General features: G+C 40.1%; 1 protein-coding gene across 3 annotated transcripts in view; it reads left to right on the forward strand.

The window, feature by feature from the left end:
- The window catches only part of mcamb (melanoma cell adhesion molecule b), a 133,246-nt gene extending 129,404 nt beyond the window's left edge, over window positions 1–3,842 (forward strand). Inside the window, exon 16 of one of the 3 annotated variants that reach the window (XM_063038205.1) lies at window positions 241–3,842. In XM_063038205.1, coding sequence (XP_062894275.1) covers window positions 241–243 — 3 coding nt within the window. In that variant the 3' untranslated portion in view covers window positions 244–3,842. The remainder of the gene's footprint in view (window positions 1–240) is intronic. The other 2 variants (XM_063038203.1, XM_063038206.1) reach the window with 2 other exon arrangements.
- The last annotated feature ends 18,332 nt before the right edge of the window (window positions 3,843–22,174 follow it).

A 22,174-nucleotide genomic window follows, 5' to 3' on the forward strand; every position in this document is an offset into this window, starting at 1 on the left:
TGTCACAGCTCTCCAGGGACCTATAAGTACTCACCACGTTTTTTTTTTGTTGGCTAAGAAAGCATAGATTAAAAATATTAAAATGGAATGAAAGTGCAGATCAGTCACAGTGATCTAATTAAATGTAGAGCAAATTTAAGGAGCTGCTTCTCTTGTTTCTATGCCCATATTTCACTTATAGTAATCTAGGAGCCACACTCAATTAATACATTGATATTGTTTTCCCTTATTTTACTGGAGTGAAGGGAGAAGAAGGAAGATGCAGACTTTCGGAGTGAAGAGAAGTAATCAGTGCTTCCAGCTTGTGCCTGACCGCACGGATATCTTGAAATCTTGCCTTTACGAATGCTGCATACGCTCCTACACTGAAGCAATTCCAACCAATACTGGAGACTTTCCTTCACTGGAAACAGCAGAACACCTTACTGAAAGAAACACATGGCCTATCAAACTGGGATCCTGACATTTTGTTGAATTTCCATCAATAGAATCTACCTTTGGATGTAAACGTCTCTGCATTATTGCTTTGTCACACCAGCAGTTATAATGCGCAAAAACACCTGATCTCAACAGTTCTCCAAGATGTTTAAAAAGAAAATGTGCTTACCTCGTTACATAATTCATTTAAATCCCTTCAAATTAAATCAATCAGAAATTAAGGATGAAGAATTGGAATTATAAAGAAATATCTAGATTCTAATATCTGCCATTTAGAACCCTGCCCACCCTCTTCCTGGAATTTCCAATCTGTAACAGACAAATATTTTTATTTTCCACATAACTCATGAGTTGGGCTGAATTACCATATAACCTAGTCACTCATTAAGGGATTAATGTTCAGGGGTGATGTCAGTGCATTTTATTCTATTTCTTCTTTTCAAATCAATATTCCCAACCTCCACCAACAAATCATGATTAAGAATGTGCATCAGTAGGTTTTTTTAACTAGTCCCTTGCATATTACTGCCAAGCTAAGTTACAATGGTTCCAGTTGGTGATACAGAGCAATAGGGACAGATTTATTGATGGAAAAGGATTTCTAGTTAACTAACTAGTCCCACATTGCTTTGTAGAAAGTAACTTTGACATTTGAGCAGGAATCCTTTTGCATATTTATCGGATGTGATTGTGTTTCACAGGGAAGAGCTCTCTATTGAAACATCAATCACTCATTGAGTATGAAGTCTACTGCCCAAAGACTTCGAATTAAATCTACTTTGGTGGGTGATTTTTGGCATTATCTCTAAATTAAAATTCTGCATATCATGATTTGAGACGACTGAAGTGCAAAATTGAAATGAGAATGATCGCATCACCAACTTCATTCAGTCCCAAACACAAATCTTTACTAATGTCGTCACCAGCACAGGGTCCATATTTCTGTCGAGTGGCAGGTCTTGTGTGAATTAAGAGGTTCTGTGTTTCTATATGTCCAGGGTCTGTATTCCTTTGCCACTTCACATACTTCCTTCAAACATAACCTGTTTATTAATTGTAACATTTAATTTTTAACAAGTGATCTTTTACTCTTGGATAGGACTCTGAATGTTATTTTTGTATATGTTACAGTAAGTCCAATGGGCAGAATACAGCTGTCTGATGCGGCAGTACAAGAATTGCTGGAAAGTGTTTGTCTTCACTATAAACGAGCAGAAGACATGCAGTAGAGTGTAGGGCTCTCTTTATTAATTACTTGCAGGACACATTCCTGCAGCTCATTAGTTCAGATGAGGACAAGTAGCAGTTTCTGGCCATTTGCTTAGAGGCCCTACACTTCATGTGCATCGTGTTCCTGTCTTAGCTTGTGAAGAGTTTGTCGTATATAGATTAACAAGAATAAACTTTAGTGAATCCTCTTGTTGCCTTTTGCAGGCCAAGCCTTTGCTAGTCAGCAACACTGAAAGTAGTCATTTGATCTTAACCGCTTAAATAATAGTTGGGAGTGCATCACATTCTCCAGATACATGACTCTACCTTGTGGCTCCCTTTGACGAGAGAGGCAATATAACAAATCTATAAGTGATCACAGCCTCACTCTGAGTGGCCCAAAGAGGAAATCAAGTATTATCAGCTGGTGCACAGGGGAATTCTGCCCAAATAGTTAAGTGCCAGAACTACTTTAGTTGATGAAGATAGATGATCAGGGGTATGTTAGAGGAAGGAAGAGCCTAAGAGTTTCATTGAAAGGTCTTTTTCTCTTGAACACTGTATATGTCTCAACTTTCCCAATGTTGGCTTTGATTAGATGACAATCTTGGAGAAAAGTTGTTTGTTGTGTAAATTTTGATACTGACCACAGCTCCTAATGACCTGATCTGCAACCACCCCCCACTGGACTGCATCACTTCCTGCCCAGTACCTGCAAAATGTCATGCAACAATAACACTGAATAATGATATTGCTGCACAGGTTCTTCATGGTCCCACACGATCAATGGAGAAACTTCTGCAAAACGCTCAAGTGAAGATTACATCTATATAATCTGTCCCTCTGTGCCTCCAGTCAGACTGTTAGGAATTCCATCCTGGATTTGAAAAGTTAAGGATAAATATAGGAACAATATAGAAAAATACTCTTATGAGCACTGTCTCATTGTTACACAGCCATAGTGCAGCTCCCCTCCATCTGACTCATTCACAAAGGAATCTGTAAAAAAAAGTTAACACATTCTATGCCTTGCTCTTTTTTAAAAACTTGCTCTGGTTTGTTAGTTGTGTTGAAACTTACATAATATTGCTAAAACACTGAAGAAGCTTTTATGTATAAGTAGCTAAAATTATATTGTATTGGTTTAAACTGCTGCAAAGAAATAATAGATTAAGAGGTTCATTAGAAGTAAAAGGATTACTCCTGATTGTTAGAAACTATATGAATGATTAATTTTTGTGTCTGTTCTGGGCATGTGTTCAATCTTGGAGTCGATGAAGCAACTCAGTTTCTGTTCTTGGGCAGCTGGCTGTCACAATGAATGAGGCATCCTCGGTATGTTTAAGGTGCTGCAAACCACATCCCCCACAGTCAGTCATTGTACCTGAAGTGGCTTTTATCATCGCTTCCTGACAGCTTTCAGTGGAGGATGGTAGAACCGAAACTCAGGTAACTATAGGAATTAAATCACCCAACCATACAACACACTCTGCACAAACCACACAGTTATTATAGACTCAAATGTTTATACAGCTGTGTGTGGAGAAAATCTCATTCCATGACTGAGGCAGAAGAGCAAGGTTAAAGCACTGGACACCGTGGTGGTGGAGCAAGCAGAGCTGCTCTCTCACAGCTCCAGGCAGCTGGGTTTAAGCCTGATGTCCAGGGCTCTACGTATGTTCTGCCCGTTTCCTCCCACATCCCAAAACACTGCAGATTGGTAGTTTATTGGCCGCTGTATATTGTCTCTGATGTATAGATGAGTGGTAGAATCTGGGGAGAATAAGTTAGGGTAAGATTAGTGTAAAAATGGGGTCTTCATGGTTGGCATAGCTTGGGTGAGCCAAAGGCCTCGTTTCTGTGCTGTATCTCTCCACGACTCTACATAGAATTGTTTATAGATTGGTTAGTATTGGACACAACCAAGGCACGTCTATGATTGGGTCTGGAGTAGGCTCTGTGCTGCACAGGCGATGTCACCTTTCATCAATGAGTTCCTCTGCCCTGTATAGTTTAAGGTTTCTCTGCAAGTGTGGAACTTGCATTTGGGATCAAACACACAACTGAGATTTAAATCCACTGTAACTGTAAAAAAATTTGTTTTGTGATGAAAAATAATGCCAAATAAATATTGTTGCAAATTCCCAACGGTTTGTAGCATTCTGCAGTCTATTAGAACATTCCTTTGAATAAAACAACCCAAGAGATCCTTTGCTTGAACACATGCCATTCCCTTGTCATACATGCATATAACAAATTGTATATCAATGCAGGGGGTTGGGAAGAGAATTGAATGACTGCATTTCTACTTTTCTATCATATTGGTTTTGACTACTTGCCTATTTTTCCAAACTACTGCGCGAGGCAAGTTGCTCGACTCCAGTGCATTATCAGCAGAATGAAACCTGGCTTTGGCAGGAGTGTCCCAAATTGAAGGCACAAAGCAGACTTGGGAGGTGTATGGGAAGGGAGGCATGGGGTGGGTTAAAAAAAGTTGACAGGACAAAAGTAAAAGCATTTTGCCTAATTTAAAGGGATTAACATCAAGCACGAGTAGCTCTGCTATAATGGCACATGGATGAAAAGGAAATGGAGGACTACGTGGGACGGAAGCATTAGATTGGTCTAGGAGGTGGTTAAAAGATCAACACAACATCATGAGCTGCCGGGCCTGCACTGTACTGTTCAATATTCCATAACATTTCCCCAAGGCAAATTGGTTATAACATGAACATTACATGGGGTAATTTGGTTATAGTGCGTTCACTATTAGCAAAACCTTATTAAATCTGTACTTTGAAGGAAACTACGGCCTCTTCTGTCAAAACACAAGTTTTCTTTGTGTGCAACTAACATGTAATTGCAATAGTGATAATGAAATTGACCATAGCAACCCTATTAGGGAAGGGGTAATCATCCAGGATTTACTCTTCTCATCTCAATCAAATGACCTTTACCACAAAACACGTGGTGCCAGATGAATCTAGAAAATGGGCTTGGATTTAAATACAACCAGCCCACCACACTCACAGCCTCGCCTCCTGTAATCCCCCAATCAGAGGAAGGACTTTTTACACAGGAGATGGTAAAACTTGCAAAATGATAACTGGCAAGAAGTAATGGTTGTGAAGAAAGCCAAAAATATACATTTTTGTAACTGAAATTCAATATAATCAGGTTATTATCTCCTTTTAAAAAGTTGTGTGTTCTAATTAACTGCATCTTTGCTTATGAGGGAGAGAAATCTTGCCTTAATTTTCTTACAAAGCACTCGTTCATCTGTGGAGTCATCTGAGTTGGTTCCAAAGGAATTTAGCCTGAACTTACAGTCCCAGAGCTGAATGGGATTCTTTCTTCCTGAAATGTTCAGCAGCCACTCAAGTCGTAGAAACCCCTGCCTTTTGGCAGCAGAATAATTTTTCCAAAGATAGAGTCTCTTGGTTTCAAGGGATGGAGGAGCAAGAATTAAATAGGCAAAAATTAAAATATGTTTTAATTCCAAACCAGGTCTAACCAAAGGTTACTTCTATTGAATAGTCATTATCATTAATTTCTTAAAATTGAGTTTTTGCATCAAAAGCTTTTTTGCATCAAGTTGAAGGAGAGCTAAATTTTTATACTTATTGCCATATCTTATTCATTATCCTAGCTCCTGTCTCAATGGCAGTTTCACTTGTAATGTACAATTTAGGATACAATCTACCAATTTCAGAAAGTCAAACAAAAGAAAACAAAAGAAACAAGTTGGCCACCTGTCCCACCATTCAATATGATCACAGTTAATTTGCCCCAGGCCTCAACTACTCTTCACCGAGTACACTTGCTCATTAATGCAAATATCTAATCATCCAATCATGTGGCAGCAACTCAATGCATTAAAAAAAGCACGCAGGCATGACCAAGAGGTTCAGTTGCTGTTGAGACCAAACATCAGAATGGGGAAGAAATGCGATCTAAGTGACTGACCGTGGAATGATTCTTGGTGCCAGATTTGAGAATCTCAGAAACAGCTGATCTCCTGGGATTTTCACAGACAACAGTCTCTAAAGTTTACAGAGAATGATGCGAGAAACAAAGAACATCCAGAGTCTAGTGAAGGCAGGCAGTTCTGTAGAAGAAAGTGTCTTGTTAATGAGAGATCAGAGGAGAATGGCTAGATGAACAAGCTGATAGGAGGGTAACTGTAACTCAGATAACCACACGTTACAACAGTGGTGTGCAGAAGAGCATCTCTGAACACACAACACATTGAATCTTGAAGTGGATGGACTTCAGAAGTAGAAGCCCACAGACTAAACACACACACACACACACACACACAGGGTGCCTAATAAATTGGCCACTAAGTTTATGTTCAAACATATAACTCCTCTTTCTTCTAAACTCTGAAGAATAAGGATCCAGTCACTGTAGCTGCTTGTGGTAGGACAATCCCCTCAGGAATTAGACTAGTGAACAATGAAATTCAACAAAACATCCCCATCTATTCCCAGGAGCTCGTAGCTTTTTCCTTCCATATTCAATCTTGATTTATTTTCATTCTAAACAATGTGATTATTACCAACCAAATTTGGCTAACATCAGATCTGTTTGAAAAACCTTCCATAGGGGCTGTTGTTACTACCACAACTTGTTTAGCACATTTATTTAAGCTATCCTATTGTTCATGTGAAAGTGTATTACACGGGAAAAGACAAAAGGAATTCCATCATAGACAAAACTTTTAACTGTTTTCAATTCAGTGTTACACAGAGAAAACAAATTCCCCACTTCATTTGACTGTCTTTTCCAGCAGCTCCACTTTTTAAAAAAAAATTCAGCCTTGGGACAAGGGCATCACAGGAAAGGCTCCACATTATTAAAAAGAAACAAAATATTGTAGATGCTGAAAATATGAAATACACACAGAAAACAATGGAAATACGCAGTAGCTCTGGCAGCATTTGTGGGGAGAAACAGTTAACACTTTGGAGTGAGAAAAAGTTTATCAGCCGCAGAGATTAGCTTTATTTGTCACGTGTACATTGAAACATCAAAAAATACAGTGAAATACATCGTTTGCATCAACAACCAATACAATTCGAGGACGTGCTAGGGGAAGCACACACGTGTCACCAGCCTTCGAATGTCAGCATAGCACGCTGCTCACACACTAACGCTAATCGATACATCTTTAGAATGTGAGAAGAATCCAGAGAACCCAGAGGAAACTCGTGTGTTCACAGGGAGAACATACAAATTTCTTAGAAACAGTGGCAGGAATTGAACCCCAATCGTTGATGCTGCAAAGCATTGCACTAACCAAAACCTTCCCTACAAATACTACCTGATCTGTTGAGTATTTCCAGCATTTTCTGCTTATATTCCACTATTTATCATCCTGCCCTAAACGGCTCTGAAACTGGCCAAATCAGAAAGCAGATGTGTTAACCAATTGTGATGGGTCTGAAGTCCCACATTGACTAGACAGTATTCCTGTTGTTTGACTAAACAGGGTTAAAGATAGCAGGCTTACTTTCACAAACATTAGTGAACTAGACAGGTTTTTAGGACAAGCTGGTAACTGCACAGACACTATTACTCTTAATTAAACACAACATGGTGACAAGTTTTTAAATAACTTTAAATTCCCCAGTGGCTCACGCTGGGATTCCATCTTGTGTTTCTTGACCTTTAATTGTTTAGTTGTAAGAATATTGGTTGAGTATCACATCTGTGGTCCCTGTGAAACTACCACAGCTCAGAAAAATGTATAATCATCAGGAGGGAAGACAGTGGCTTGGAATCCAATCTACCTTTAATCTCCTCCGGAGTAAGTCAATCCCTGTATTTTAAAAGTCCTGTTTTACTGAAAGCATTGGTGGAAGGAACCCAGTAAGTCAGGGAATTGCATAATGATGCAAGTTAATGCAGCTGTAAATGCTGAAGATATTTCACAATTTGCTGTGCCATCAGATGCTGCCAATGCAGGAGAAATATTCTTGAACATTCCTTGCAAACTTCATCACTGCAGTAGCAGAGATTCAGAATCAGTTGTGGGGCGAATCTCGGGGATTTTATCCAGCACAGAAGATTTCATTCCAAAAGCATAGGCCAAAGGAATATTTCTGCCAGAGGTGTAATCTAGAGGATGAATATCAGGGAACTAATCCTTGAATGTGTTTATTTTATTTAGAGATTACTTCATTTATTATATTATTTAGGGTTTACCGAGTGATAAACAGGTATCTGGGCTTCTTTCACAGCCAGAAGTGACAAAACACAGAGAATGCTGCAGGAGCTCAGCAGGTCAGGCAGCATCTACATAGGGGAGCAAACAGTCAACAATTCAGGCTGAGACTTCATCAGGACAGGGAAGGAAGGGGTGGAAGCCAGAATAAGGTGGTCGGGGGGAGGGTATGGAGTGCAAATTGGCAACTGATTGACGAGACCAGGTGAGGAGGATGGTGAGTGGGTGGTAATTTCTCCCCCTCCCACCTTTTCTGTTTTCATTTCCCATTCTAGCTACCCTCTCACCCCTTTCTTTTATCACCTGCCCATCACCTTCCTTTGGTTTCCCTCCTCCTTCCCTTTCTTCCATGGTCCACTGTCCTCTTATTGGATTCCTACTTCAGCCCTTTAGCTTCTCCAACTATTCCCCCGCAGCTTCTTACTTCATTCCTACTACCCCCACCTCCCCACTCACCTGGAGCTACCAATTTGTACTCCTTTCCCACCCCTGCACCTTCTTATTCTGTCTTCCGCTCCCTTCCTTTCCAGTCTTGACGAAGGGTCTCAGCCAGAAATACCAACTATTTCTTCCCCTCCATAGATGCTGTCTGGCTTGCTGAGTTCCTCAAACATTTTCTGTATATTGCTGAAAATTTCCAGTATCTGTGGAATCTCTTGTGCTTATGAAAGTTCCAAATCACTGAGGTGATATTTATCAAGTTTGATTTGCTATTTGTGTATAACTTCCTAATTTTCAATTTTAAGTTGCTGGATGTTGCAGTTCATTGTCCTTGGGCCTAAACAATGGCCTGATCAGTGAGGATTATAACCTTTTCCATCGGCTCCTTCAAAGTCAATAACTTCTTTCCCAGCACTGTTGGTATTCACAGTCACTGATGTAAATCCAGTATCATCCCATACAAAATGGATCTAGATTCAGAAGACGTGCCACAGCTGCTGCTTCTTGGCTCCAATGACCTGGGTTCAATCTCCATACCCGTATGGAGTCAGCATGTTCTCACTGTGATCTCTAGGGCTTTCCCGGATACTCTGGTTACTCCCACATACCAAATATATGCAGGTTGGTAGGATAATTGGCTACTTTAAAAAGGCCCTCGTGCTGGTCGACAGGAATATGGGGAGGATGAAATAGGAATTAGTATCAGATTTATGCATTTAATGTTTGATGGTCAACGTGGACTCAAATGGGCTAAAGGACCTATTTCAGTGCTGTATGATTGGCATTGAATTCACTAACAAAAGACAAGTTATTTAATTCACTGCTCAAAAGCAGTAACCTACTCTAAAATTTCAACAATAATAAATTCCCTCCTGGAGCTCAGGAAACTTGATCTTGGCCACATTTGTATCTAGCACTCTCCCTCATCTCACAGTGCTGTTGTTATAGTTGAGAGACGCACATTAAGGCAAGGAGCAAATTCCTGTTTTATTTTGGATGAAAACTTTAAAGGGGAGATTTTAAATACTGCCTTGTTTATTTCTTCTCACTTGTACTTCAGGGCATCTGATTAAACATTGAAAGTGTATTAACACAGTAGCTGGAAAATCACAAGGGTTTCAGAAACAAGGCTCCAAGGAATGGAGGCAACAAGCCTTTCGGGCAACAGCACTGAACTGTGGAACACTTAAACAAAGAACTGGCAAACTGACAAGGCGAGGGAACTCTGCAGCATACACAGAAAGCAGAACAGCAAGATCAAGAGAACATCAGCAAAAGCAGACAACACAGGGGCACAGCTAATAGAGCTGTTGACTCACAGCTCCAGCAACCTGGGATCATCCATGCCTTCTGCACCATGTGGAGTTTGCAGGCTCTCCCTATGATCTGTGAGTTTCCTCCAACATTCTAAAAAAAAAAATGAGGGTTGGTAAGTCAGTTACCTACCTACCTACCTACCATTTGGTAAATTGCTACTAGTGTATAGATGAGTGGTAAAGCCTTGTGGGGGCAGTGGGGAGGTTGCAGTTGGAGAGGGAAACAAGTTGAGGTGAATTGGGGAGAATACAATGGGATGAGTGTAAGTGGGCAATTGATTGTCATTGTGGACAAAGTGGACCAAAGGACTGTTTCTATACAGTATGGTCCATGACTTCTGAGAATGAGGGAAGAGCAAAATGGATGCACCCAGAGACAAAGACACAAGGAGAACATGCGGCTGTAATAAGTTCAGTAGCTGTGGCTCAGTTCAGAGTCGGACAAGGATTGGACCAATAGCCAAACCAACAGTCCAGGACTTGCAGCTGAAGGAGAAACTCTGGCAGGAAACAATTTTGAAAAATTTTTGGATTGGACAACTTCCTTTGAATTGTGGCAAGATATTATGGCAAAAGGAAGCTATTGAATATTTGGAAAATAACTTACTAGAACAAGTGACCTTCACATTAGCCGGAACCTTCATGAAAAAAGTTAGTTTACACCAAGGAATGTGAGAATGTCAAATGTGTCAAGGTTAGTGATAACCAGAGCCACATGAGGGTTTCAGAACAGGTGATGGAAGGAAAGATGGATATAGTATTTTAGGAACAGGGCAGGAACATAGAATTAGGATACAAATCAGGGGGAGGTTGTAAACAGTACAGAATTATTAGAACAGTTCTATTCCTGTATTTTCTATGGAGTTCAAATTCTTCATGTTAAATTGGATCCTGGGATCTCAGACCTGATGGTGAAATGTTAGGTTTTATACACTGCACCTCATTCCAGCCCTGCGATTTACCACTTATGGTTACTCAGACTGCAGCAGAACACTTGTCACCATACCAGTTAAAGCTGTTCTCAAAACAAGTCACAGGCATGTGGTTTCACTCAACATTCTGTCAGATTCCACACAACCTTCTGAGACAGTGGAAGGCATCAACTTCATTGCATTCAAACACTTCACAGTGCAGTCTTCCTTACCAGCTGCTAACATAATTGTGAACTCAGCTAAAGCCTTTCAAACATCATTAAAACACAATCCACACGGCTAACTAGGTCCAAAGATCATCATCCAGCTGTTGCTCTGATTCAGGTAGTTAGTGAAAGAACAATACTGCTCTGTTATAGCGAGGGACTGCCTTTTCATAAAGAAAACTCAATACACTCAGGTAAGATTTCAAGTTTCTATAGGGTATTGTAAAGTTATTCAAGCATTTCATCCTACAACAACTGCTGTTTGACATTCAAGGCCAAAGATTCCCAACGCATGACCCATGGCAACACTTGCTTGTCCTATTAAACAGCAGCTCTGAGTTCCTGTTGCACACAAGGGCTCAAGGCCTTTTCTCTGCCATCTAATGTTGCAGAGATTGGAAATTACAGAGAAAGTGACTTAGAGGGAGTAGTTAAGAACAGTGTTGGTGGTCTGTATTAGTAACTATGGAAATTTAAAGGCAACAATTGCCTGGAGCAAAATAGACACTTCAGACTGTTTTAGAAGCAACCCACGCAGGTTGGACTTCAGGAATGAGAGATGATGTAATAGAAATATACATTAGATCCTCATGGATATGACAGAGTGGATACCTAGAACATTCCACATTTAGGAGAACCCGGAACAGGTCATTTGGAGGGCGGGGGGGGGCAATCATTTAAACTGAGATAGATATGAAGCTCTTCTTGCAAAGAGTGGCAAATTTATGGAGTTCTCCATCCTAGGGGATTGCAGAGGCTGGATCATTGGGTGGTATTTAAGAGGAAGTACTGTAGATAACTTTTTGCAAGTCAAGACATTGAAGCGGCTTGCGGCTGATCAGCAGTGATCATATTGAATGGCCAAATAGGCTAGTTAGACCGAATGGCCTACTCCTGAATTTATTTTTGTTATTTTGTTGAAGCCCTTTAACCAATGCTGAATTAAACTTCAACAGTTTAGCAAAACAGGCTTGAGTATTCTCACCAGCCTCATACGCATAGGAGAATGTTGCATGAAATACATCACAACTAATAACACCACTGAGCAGCTTGTTACACCAGCACTTTATCAATCTCTTCTCTAGGGGTTCAATGTTTTCCTTTGCTGTTTCTTCTCCTCTCCATGATGTTTCCTTATTTACAACCTCAAAGTTTCTTTCACACCTTTGCCGAAATGGTTGTTCATGATTTCATGAATTAAGCACCGAGTGCTGCCCGACCATTAGCAGCAGAATTTCTCGATTCTGAGTCAGCGATCGGGTGAAATGGTCCGGACCAATTCTATTTGTCACTGCTGCCTGGGATCCAACCACAAGGTATTGAGCTGCCAACAAATTTGCCGATGTATCACTGAACCAGAAAGGGGGGGGGGGGGGGGGAGAGAGCAACCTAGCTCCTCTCATCACAATTATTCTGACCTTACAAGCAGATGATCAGCCATGATCTTGATGAAGACCAGAGCAGACTCAAAGGGTCAGATGGCCAATTCTTGTGTTGTTTCTAATACAGAGAAGTGCAAATGACAGTACCTAGTAATATATCAACAATTTCCTTAAAATCCTGAAAATGTGCCTGGATTTTTGACAGAATGTAAAACATCTCTTACCAAAAGCAGAAATCACAAATGGCCCATCAAAATATCATCCTACTGCTTGTTAATAAACTATAAAATTATAACATGCATCTTCCAACTAATCACTCAGATAACCACAATATACTTACAGAAGAGCAGAAAATATGTCATAGGGTACGAAAGGATGTAAAGAACTGTTGACAGATTCTGTAATTCTAAATCAAGTCTGGCGGCAAGGCAGAAATCTTTCATGTTGTTATACCATCAACAAATCACTTGCAATACTAGAGGACGTACACTGGACTATTGCTACACTACCGTCAAGAATGCCTACCGTGCTATTCCACACCCTCACTTCGGGAAGTCTGATCACCAGGCTGTACTTCTACTCCCTGAGTATACACAGAGACTGAAGACTGCAGCACCAGCAGTGAGGACCAAGAAGGTATGGACAAGGGAAGCACAGGAGCACCTACAGGACTGCTTTAATCGGTGGACTGGACTGTATTCAGGGATTCATCTTCAAACCGGGTTGAATATGCTGCAGTTGTTACCGACGTCATTAAAACCTGTGTGGATGAATGTGTGTCTACAAAGACTTACTGTACATTCCCAAACCAAAAACTGTGGATGAACCAGGAGGTATGTCATCTCAAGGCTTGGTCTGTGGTACTCAAGTCTGGTGACCCAGGCCTGTACCAGAAAACCAGGTATGATTTGCAGAGGGCTATTTCAAAGGCGAAGAGACAATTTCAAACGAGGTTGGAGGCGACATCGGATGCACAACGCTGGCAGTGTTTGCAAGACATTACTTCCTACAAATCGAAACCCACGCTTTGCTGATGATACAACCATTGTTGGTAGAATCTCAGGTGGTGATGAGAGGGCGTACAGGAGTGAGATATACCAACTAGTGGAGTGGTGTCGCAGCAACAACCTGGCACTCAACGTCAATAAGACGAAAGAGCTGATTATGGACTTCAGGAAGGGTAAGAAGAAGGAACACTAATCCTCATAGAGGGATCAGAAGTGGAGAGAGTGAGCAGTTTCAAGTTCCTGGGTGTCAAGATCTCTGAGGACCTAACCTGGTCCCAACATATCGATGCAGTTATAAAGACAGCGGCTATACTTCATTAGGAGTTTGAAGGGATTTTGTATGTCAACAAATACACTCAAAAACTTCTATAGATGTACCATAGAGAGCATTCTGACAGGCTGCATCACTGTCTGGTATGGGGGGGGGGGGGCCGAGGTGTTGCTGCACAGGATCAAAAGGAGCTGCAGAGGGTTGTAGATCTAGTCAGCTCGATCTTGGGTACTAGCCTACAAAGTACCCGGGACATCTTCAAGGAGCGGTGTCTCAGAAAGGCAGTGACCATTATTAAGGACTTCCAGCACCCAGGACATGCCTTTTTCTCACTGTTACCATCAGGTAGGAGATACAGAAGCCTGAAGGCACACACTCAGTGATTCAGGAACAGCTTCTTCCCCTCTGCCCTCCAATTCCTAAATGGACATTGAACCCTTGGACACTACCTCACTTTTTGAAAAATATATAGTATTTCTGTTTTTGCACTATTTTAAGCTATTCAATATATGTATCTTATAATTCATTTACTTATTAAGTTTTATTATATTTTGTGTTTTTGTCCATATTATGTATTGCATTGAACTGCTGCTGCTAAGTTAACAAATTTCACGTCACATGCCGGTGATAATAAACCTGATTCTGATTATCAAGCAAGCGATTCTATGATGGACTCCGGTCCCAGACCATTGAACTTTAAAAACAGGCAAGAGCACTTTAAAATTAATTCTGAAATACAGAGGAAGCCAATGCAGAGTAGCTAGGATGAGAGTGATATGTTCCCTTGTTCTAGTTTTAGTTAAAAGTCTAGCAGCAATGTTCTGAATAAGTTGAAATCTGTCAATAGATTGCTTTGGAAAACCAGTGAAAAGATGTGGGCATTGAATGAAAAGAAATTCAGGCTGGGATGCAAGTCCTTTCTCCAAGAATAAGTAACATTCACCCCAGACTTACATAGGAGTATTCTTTTTATGAAGAGCATACAATACTGAAACAAGACATCAGAAGACAAAGAGAATGTGAAAGTTAGATCATTACGCTGCAGCTTTACAAAATATGAATATTGTGTGCAGTGCTGATCACAACACAATAGGAAGGACATGGTTATGCTGGAGAGAATACAGAAGAGCTTCACTAGGATGATGCCTGGACTGGAAAATTGTAGGTATCAGAAAGTAGCAAAACGATGGTGTTCTGAGACTTGAAAGTAGTGAGTTGCATCATTTTTTATAAAAATAAAATGTTCTGGATTAAATCAACTGGTTTGGAAACTGCAGTTATCATGGGAATATAAAAATCAAAGTATAATGTTTAAATGAAAGCCTCTCAGTAGCTTCTAACATTTAAAATAACAAATGAATTTCAATTGTGTATTAAACAGCTGCTGTTAAGAGCTGCAACCCATTAACTGGTATCACAGTTACATCCCAGATAGCGAGATGTTGACACAGGGACTCCATGCAGGAGGAAGTGGCAGTCAGAACTGTTGACAGGTGGAATTAGAGGGAACACAGACTATACAGCTGGAGCCTCATTACACAGCCTGTCTCACTGTGTTTCACTTGGTTGTTAAACAGAGTGATTTGCATCAGATTCCTGAAAGGTTGACAGACAAGGATTCATCTGGAGTGCATCATTTTTTGCTCTAGGGAAAGTAGCCACTTTTCTGCCATCATATTGCCTTTTAAAAATCCTGTATTTAATAGGAAGTGACACTCGGGACCTAGTTTTGACAGAAGCAAAGAAGGGAATGCAGACAGGCTGACATTTTTCTTTGGAACACTGGGGCATTTGCTAAAGGTTTTTGTTAGTCCTAGGTCTGTTAACAGAAGGGTCCAGTGAAAGGAACAACTTAAAATATCACCAACGCAAGAGTTTCATGCATGTGTGTGAAAATCTGCTCTAACTTCTGGTAATTTCTTCCCCTCTCCCTTCTTTTTCTATTCCCCATTCTGGTTCCCCTCTCACCCCTTCTCTTCTCCTGCCCGTCTGGTTCCTCTCCTCCTTTTTCCCCCCATGGCCCACTATCCTTTCCTATTAGATTCCTTATTTTTCATCCACTTACCACTTCCACCTATCACCTCCCATCCCTCACCCACCTCTTTCTTTCCAGTCTTGATGAAGGGTATCAGCCTGAATCCTCAACTGGTTACTCCTCTCCATAGATGCTGCCTGGCCAACCGAGTTCCTCCAGCACTTTGCATGTTGCTTAAAAGTTCACCAATTTCACAAAAAAAAACCACCTCGGTAATTGCTGCACTCCACCCCATCTCAGTTATTCTATCATGGACACCCTCCTAAGTGCCTTTCACCCTCCAAATACAATTACTTCAACTGTATTTTTGCAGTCCTCCGACCTGTACAGCAGGCGCTGAACTGTTTCCTATCCTTCAATGAAGACAACACTTATGTCTACCTCCACTCCACTCACAAAATGTCATCTTTTGCAGTAAATGGTAGGGTGCTAAGGAATGTTGATGAACAAAGGGACCTTAGGATTCAATCTCTAGTTTCCTGAAGATAGCAGCACAGATAGAGATGGTGGTGCAGAAGTCACAGTGCATGATTTCCATCAGAGATTGGGGTGTGGAACATAAAAGTTGTATTATTATGTTGCAGCTTTACAACACTGATTAGAAGTACAGTACTGCAAACACGAGGAAATCTGCAGATGCTGGAAATTCAAGCAACACACACAAAATGCTGGTGGAACACAGCAGGCCGGGCAGCATCTCTAGGAAGAGGTACAGTCGACATTTCGGGCCGAGACCCTTCGTCAGGACTAACTGAAAGAGATAGTAAGAGATTTGAAAGTGGGAGGGGGAGGGAAGATCCAAAATGATAGGAGAAGACCGGAGGGGGAGGAAAGAAGCAAAGAGCTGGAAAGTAGTTGGCAAAAGGGATAAAGAGTTGGAGAAGGGGGAGGATCATGGGACAGGAGGCCTAGGGAGAAAGAAAGGGGGAGGGGAGCTCAGAGGAAGATGGAGAGCAGGCAAGGAGTGATTGTGAGAGGGACAGAGAGAGAAGGAAAGGGGGGGAGAATGAAAATAAATAAGGGATGAGGTAAGAAGGGGAGGACCCATCCCTTATTTTTATTCCCCCTTTTTTCCTTCTCTCTGTCCCTCTCACAATCACTCCTTGCCTGCTCTCCATCTTCCTCTGAGCTCCCCTCCCCCTTTCTTTCTCTCTAGGCCTCCCGTCCCATGATCCTCCCCCTTCTCCAGCTATGTATCCCTTTTGCCAATCTACTCCCTAGCTCTTAGCTTCTTTCCTCCCCCTCCGCTCTTCTCCTATCATTTTGGATCTCCCCCTCCCACTTTCAAATCTCTTACTATCTCTTCTTTCAGTTAGTCCTGACGAAGGGTCTCGGCCCGAAACGTCAACTGTACTTCTTCCGATAGATGCTGCCTGGCCTGCTGCATTCCACCAGCATTTTACGCGTGGTGTTAGAAGTACTGCATGTAGTTCTGAACATCACATAATAGAAAGGATATGGCTACACTAGAGATAATAGAGTAGGTTCATCAGGATGATGTTTGGGCCAGAGTATTGAGTTATGCAAAGATTGGATAGCCTGAACTTGTTTTCCCTGGAACAAAGGATGATAAAGGTAAAAAAATATGAAACACAGATAAGGCAGATAGTCAGAATCTTTTTCCTGTGATAGCAGCATCAAAATCAAGAGGATATTGGTTCAAGATGATAAGATTTTTTAAAAAAAGGGAGGGGGGGAATTTTAATGTCACAAAGAGAGAAAGAAAATGTCATCCAGAGCTTGCTGCCAAAGTGCTGGAGTAACAGACAACTACCATTTTAAGACAGGCACCCAAATAGCAAAGCACTGAAATGCAAGACCATAATACACAGGAGCAGAATTAGGCCATTTGGCTCATCAAGTCTGCTTCATCATTTTATCATGGCTGATCCATTTTCCCCTCAATCCCATTCTCCTGTCTTCTCCCCGTAACCTTTCATGCCCTGACTAATCAAGAATCTATCAACCTCCGCCTTAAATACAACCAATGACTTGGCCTCCACAGCCATCTGTGGTAATGAATTCTACAGATTCACCACCCGTTGGCTAAAGAAATTCCTCATCTCCATTCTAAATGAACAGCTCTATATTCTGAGGCTGTGCCCTCTGGTCCTAGACTCCCCCACTACAGAAAACATGCTCTCCACATCCATTATCCAGGCCTTTCAACATTCAATAGGTTTCAATCAAATCTCTCATTCTTCTAACTTCTAGTGAGTACAGGTCCAGAGCCATATGCTCCTCATACTGTAGGGTAATGTAATGGGAGACAGATGACACATTGTTTATAATACAAACTGTTCAACATAATTCACAAACACCGTCATTGAGTTGTGTTCACTTTAAGAGACTTTGTCTGACGTAATGACGTCAGTGTAAGGCAATTGTTTTTGGTTTTGACTGTAATGGAAGGGCTACAGCTTTTGTTAAACACAAAACAATTCTCACGTTTTATTCACAAAATGCTACAATACGATAACCCTTTCATTCCTGGAATCATTCTCGTGAGCCTGCTCCGAACCCTTTTCAATGTCAGTACATCCTTTCTTAAATAAGGCACCCAAAACTGCTCACGATACTTCGTTTAATTTGCAATCTGCTACCTCCCTCTGCTGGCTACAGAGAGTATAGCGGAGGGCCAAATATGAAAGCTGCAGATAATGGAATCTGGGGCAAAAAAAACGCACTGCTGAATGAATACAGCGTATCAAGCAATGTCTGTGGAAAGAAAGGAAATGTCGACGTTTCAGATCAAAACTCTACAAGGTGCAGACCAGTTTGTTCTAATAGTTACAATTTTATTATCTTCATATTGAGGTGTGGAGCCATTGAGTTTTTAAATGAAGTCATAACCTGATATTTATGGATGGAGGGTGTCATGAAAACCTTTGTGGCTGATTATTACTCATGCATTGAATTTCCCGCTGGTTGAAAAAGCTGGATGGAAAAATGGATGTTCAATGATAAGTATTGAAGGGCAGGGGATGTTCAAGGATTTTTTTGATATCATGCAAACATAATGGTCAACTATTAGCTACAAACCCACTGAGCATTTTAAGGTAATTTTTATTGAGAGGATTATTAAAAGATATTAAATTCAACTCGGACAGTGGTATTAGACCAAGTAACTCATACTGAGGAGGATATCGGCATGGGGCTTTTCCCAAGTTATTTTCTCTTGGTTAGTCTCACAGAATTTTTTTAAGTCAAAAGAATCTGGGAGTGTGCTTTTGATCTCAATACAGATAATTCAACAATAAAGAAATGCAGGTTAAATATAAAGTATCATCTGACACCATGCAATATCCTTGACTACAAGGTGGGTTCAGGAATAGCACTTAGAATACACCATCTGTTTCTCATGGTAGACATATAAAACTAGAGGGCATAGGCTTAAGGTGAAAGGGAGGAAAATTAACAAAGATCCAAAGGAGTAAAATTTTCACACAAAGTGTAATTAGTATCTAGAATGAGCTGCCATACTGGGAGGTGACAAGATTTAAAACACATCTGACCAGATACTTGAGCGAGCAAGGCATAGAGGGATATAGAATTAACACAGGCAAGTGGGCTTAGTACAGACAGACGTGAAATAGTGGATTCTTTTGTTGTATTAGATGACTATTATTCATTTCAAGCCATCAAAAATAACCACTCACATTAAAACCTAGGACAAAACTGACCCTGTGCAGACTGATTATTGACCTGCATGCAAGCATCTAAATACAAGCTTGGAACCTCAAGATCATGGCCAAGAGCTAAGCATCAATAGGATGCAAAGAAATATGATCCCACTACTATATACCCATCTTGAATCTTCAAATTCTAACAAATATCATAGTTCATTATCAGTATCGTGCCCCACAGAACACACTCATCAGGCAAAAGTACATTTAACAGGTCACATTAATCCTTCATCATACCCAACTTGATTGCATGCTTTGTACAGATCAGATAAACAGTTTACAGTAAATACTAACCTTTACATATGCTGTGGTCAGCTAGAAAGACAAGAATTTAATTCCAGTTTTGTGAATACACCATATATTTAATCATAATTGTGGTACCAACATACAAGTAGTGAGTCTTACAGGATTTAAGAAACATCAGCAGCTCCTCCTCCAACAAATCAATGAAAATAAAATTTTGTCATTTCTCATGTATCTTTTTCAACCTAAAAACAGCACTGATTATTAAAGTTCAAACTTACATGTATGCCAAGGCAGTCTCATGAATGTCAGAACTTTCACTGTTTACAGGCTCGATCCTGTTATAAATCCCAAATTAAACAGCCTCCTCTCTCTAGTTTCAAAGAAACATATGAAAAAAAAACTTTAAATGCTGGAATTGTTCTGCAGTTATCAATACACTCAATTAAGAGAAGAGGTAAGTTAACATTTTGGGTGTACAAAACATGTGAGAATTCCAAAAATTTATAACCTCTAAGCATTCTCACTGCACCTACTTCAATGAATCTTGAAATTTTTTTCAAGTTTCAAAATTTTTCTAAATTCTATAGAAACAGGCCTGGTCTACTCAAATATCTCTTGACAAACTCAACTTCCCAGAATCCAGTCTGGTGACACTTCATTGCACTTTCAACAAGGAATATATTCCTTTATACAAGATCAAAACTGTCCACAATACTCCAGGTTTGGTTTCACTATTTGATACTAAAAGATCTTAAGTCTTGCTCCAAGGGAGATATAACATTTGCCTTCTCAAATATTCCCTGCAAGCTCTCAGTTAGTGTACAACTAGTATAGCATAAAAATATTTGTTTCTTACAATTTAAAAATACATTGCATTCATTTTTCTCCTTCATATTGTACTTTATCCGTCCTGATATTGCCTATTCATTGCGTCCATATAATCTTCAAGTCTCTTTACATCATCACTATTTATATTCATTATTTATGTGCTAGGTCCTCTGATCAAATCACAAATAGATTGTGAATAACTGGGACCTAAAGAATAGATCCCCATTGTAATTGAGAGTACCTCACAACCTGCCAAACTGGAATGACTCATTGTTACAGTTTTCTGCCTGTTAACCAATTCTCAATGTATATTGGTACATTGCTGTAACCTTGTTCACCAAGCTGCTGTGGGACTGTGTGTCCCCTCAACTTACTCTACTCGGGTATCGACTGGAATTCCTTTGAGTTCCCTTTCCTTAATCCATGTTCAACCAGTATCTTCCCGATTAGCCTAACATATTCCCCTGCTTTCTATATACTTCCCTATACAATAGCATCACATTTGCTACCCTTCAATCCTCAGGATCAATTCCAGAATCTACTGAATTTTAAAGGAAAATGATATCATTCATTACCTTAATAGCCACTTCTAGCAAAACCTTTGCAATCAGGTCCCTGCAGTTTCTCAGCTTTTAACTCAGCAGTCTTTTATTACCTATGCTATTTTTCTAATAATCAATTAAAGCAGACTCTTGATTCTCCAGTTTTTTGGAGGGTGTTATCATTTTCTGCAAATACAGGTACGCAATTATTCAATTACTCAGTTTTTTCATTACATTATTATAAATTCCCATGTCTTTATCAATAGTGGATCCTAAGAAAATATGCATAAGGGTCTGCATGAGTTCCCAACCTTTTTTATGCCATAGTGCCTTACCATTAACGGAGGAGTTTGTGGACCCCAGGTTGGGAACCCCTGGTTTAAGAGAAACAAGGAATGTGGTACCTCGGAGTGAATATAGCAATGAATACAGCATGAGTGAGAAAAACAGAAAAAAGTTTAAAATAGAGAGGCAGCAGGCAGAAAAAAATCAGTAGGATGAACAAGTTGAGAAGAGAGGAACTGATCCATAATTCTTCGAGAAAGATATTTGGAGGTAACACAGAATCTAACAGGCAAATCACATTCGTTTCTAAAAGCAAACACTTTTTTGCCAGGGTTGTTGATACTTGCGACCCCTTTCCCCACCTCCACCTCTATTATACAGTATATAAACCATCAATAAAAAAAACACTGCACAAATGTGAGTTCAGCACATCTTTAATACATTTTTCACAATAGCACTTTTCATTTACCATTTCTTAAAACACTTACCAACAGTCAGAGCACTTAAATGAATATAAATTAATTGCACAAAACTTTCCAAATCTGCAATGAGGTTAGGAGTTTTAAAAAAATTACATATTGCAAGCACAAAACCCTGAACAAAGTAAAAGATCATCCTACATCAGTGCAGAATAAAAAATTAATCTCAGGAAATGGACACATTGCTCGAAATAGACACTAAGACTGACCAGTGTGGGCTTAATGGTGAGACTCAACTTCCATCATATCAAAAGTATTGGAGTCACCTCTCACAGTAGCATTTTCACCAAAATTATAATCTTAAGGTTACAGTATTTAAAAATACCATGACTTAAATGTCCTTCAGTTCTGTACATTTCTACATTTATAACATTGAACATATGAAATTTACATAATTTTTTCCAGAGGCTATGAGGCAAAGCAAGTGCATATTTGGAAAGCTGTTGAGTACTCAAAGGGTTAATATTGAGAGCCATTCAAAAACATGTTAGCTTTGGGTAGCTCCCTGCTAAAGTTATGTGTGGCTGTGCTGTCTTCATACACGTGTCTCCTACACTTATATTCAAATGCCAAGTTTGCAATTACTATAGACAACATCGGATCCAACAATGCCAAAATCAGACTGGGGCATACAGAACAACA

The sequence above is a fragment of the Mobula hypostoma genome, chromosome X2 (genome assembly GCF_963921235.1).
Source record: "Mobula hypostoma chromosome X2, sMobHyp1.1, whole genome shotgun sequence".
NCBI classification, from domain to species: Eukaryota; Metazoa; Chordata; class Chondrichthyes; order Myliobatiformes; family Myliobatidae; genus Mobula; species Mobula hypostoma.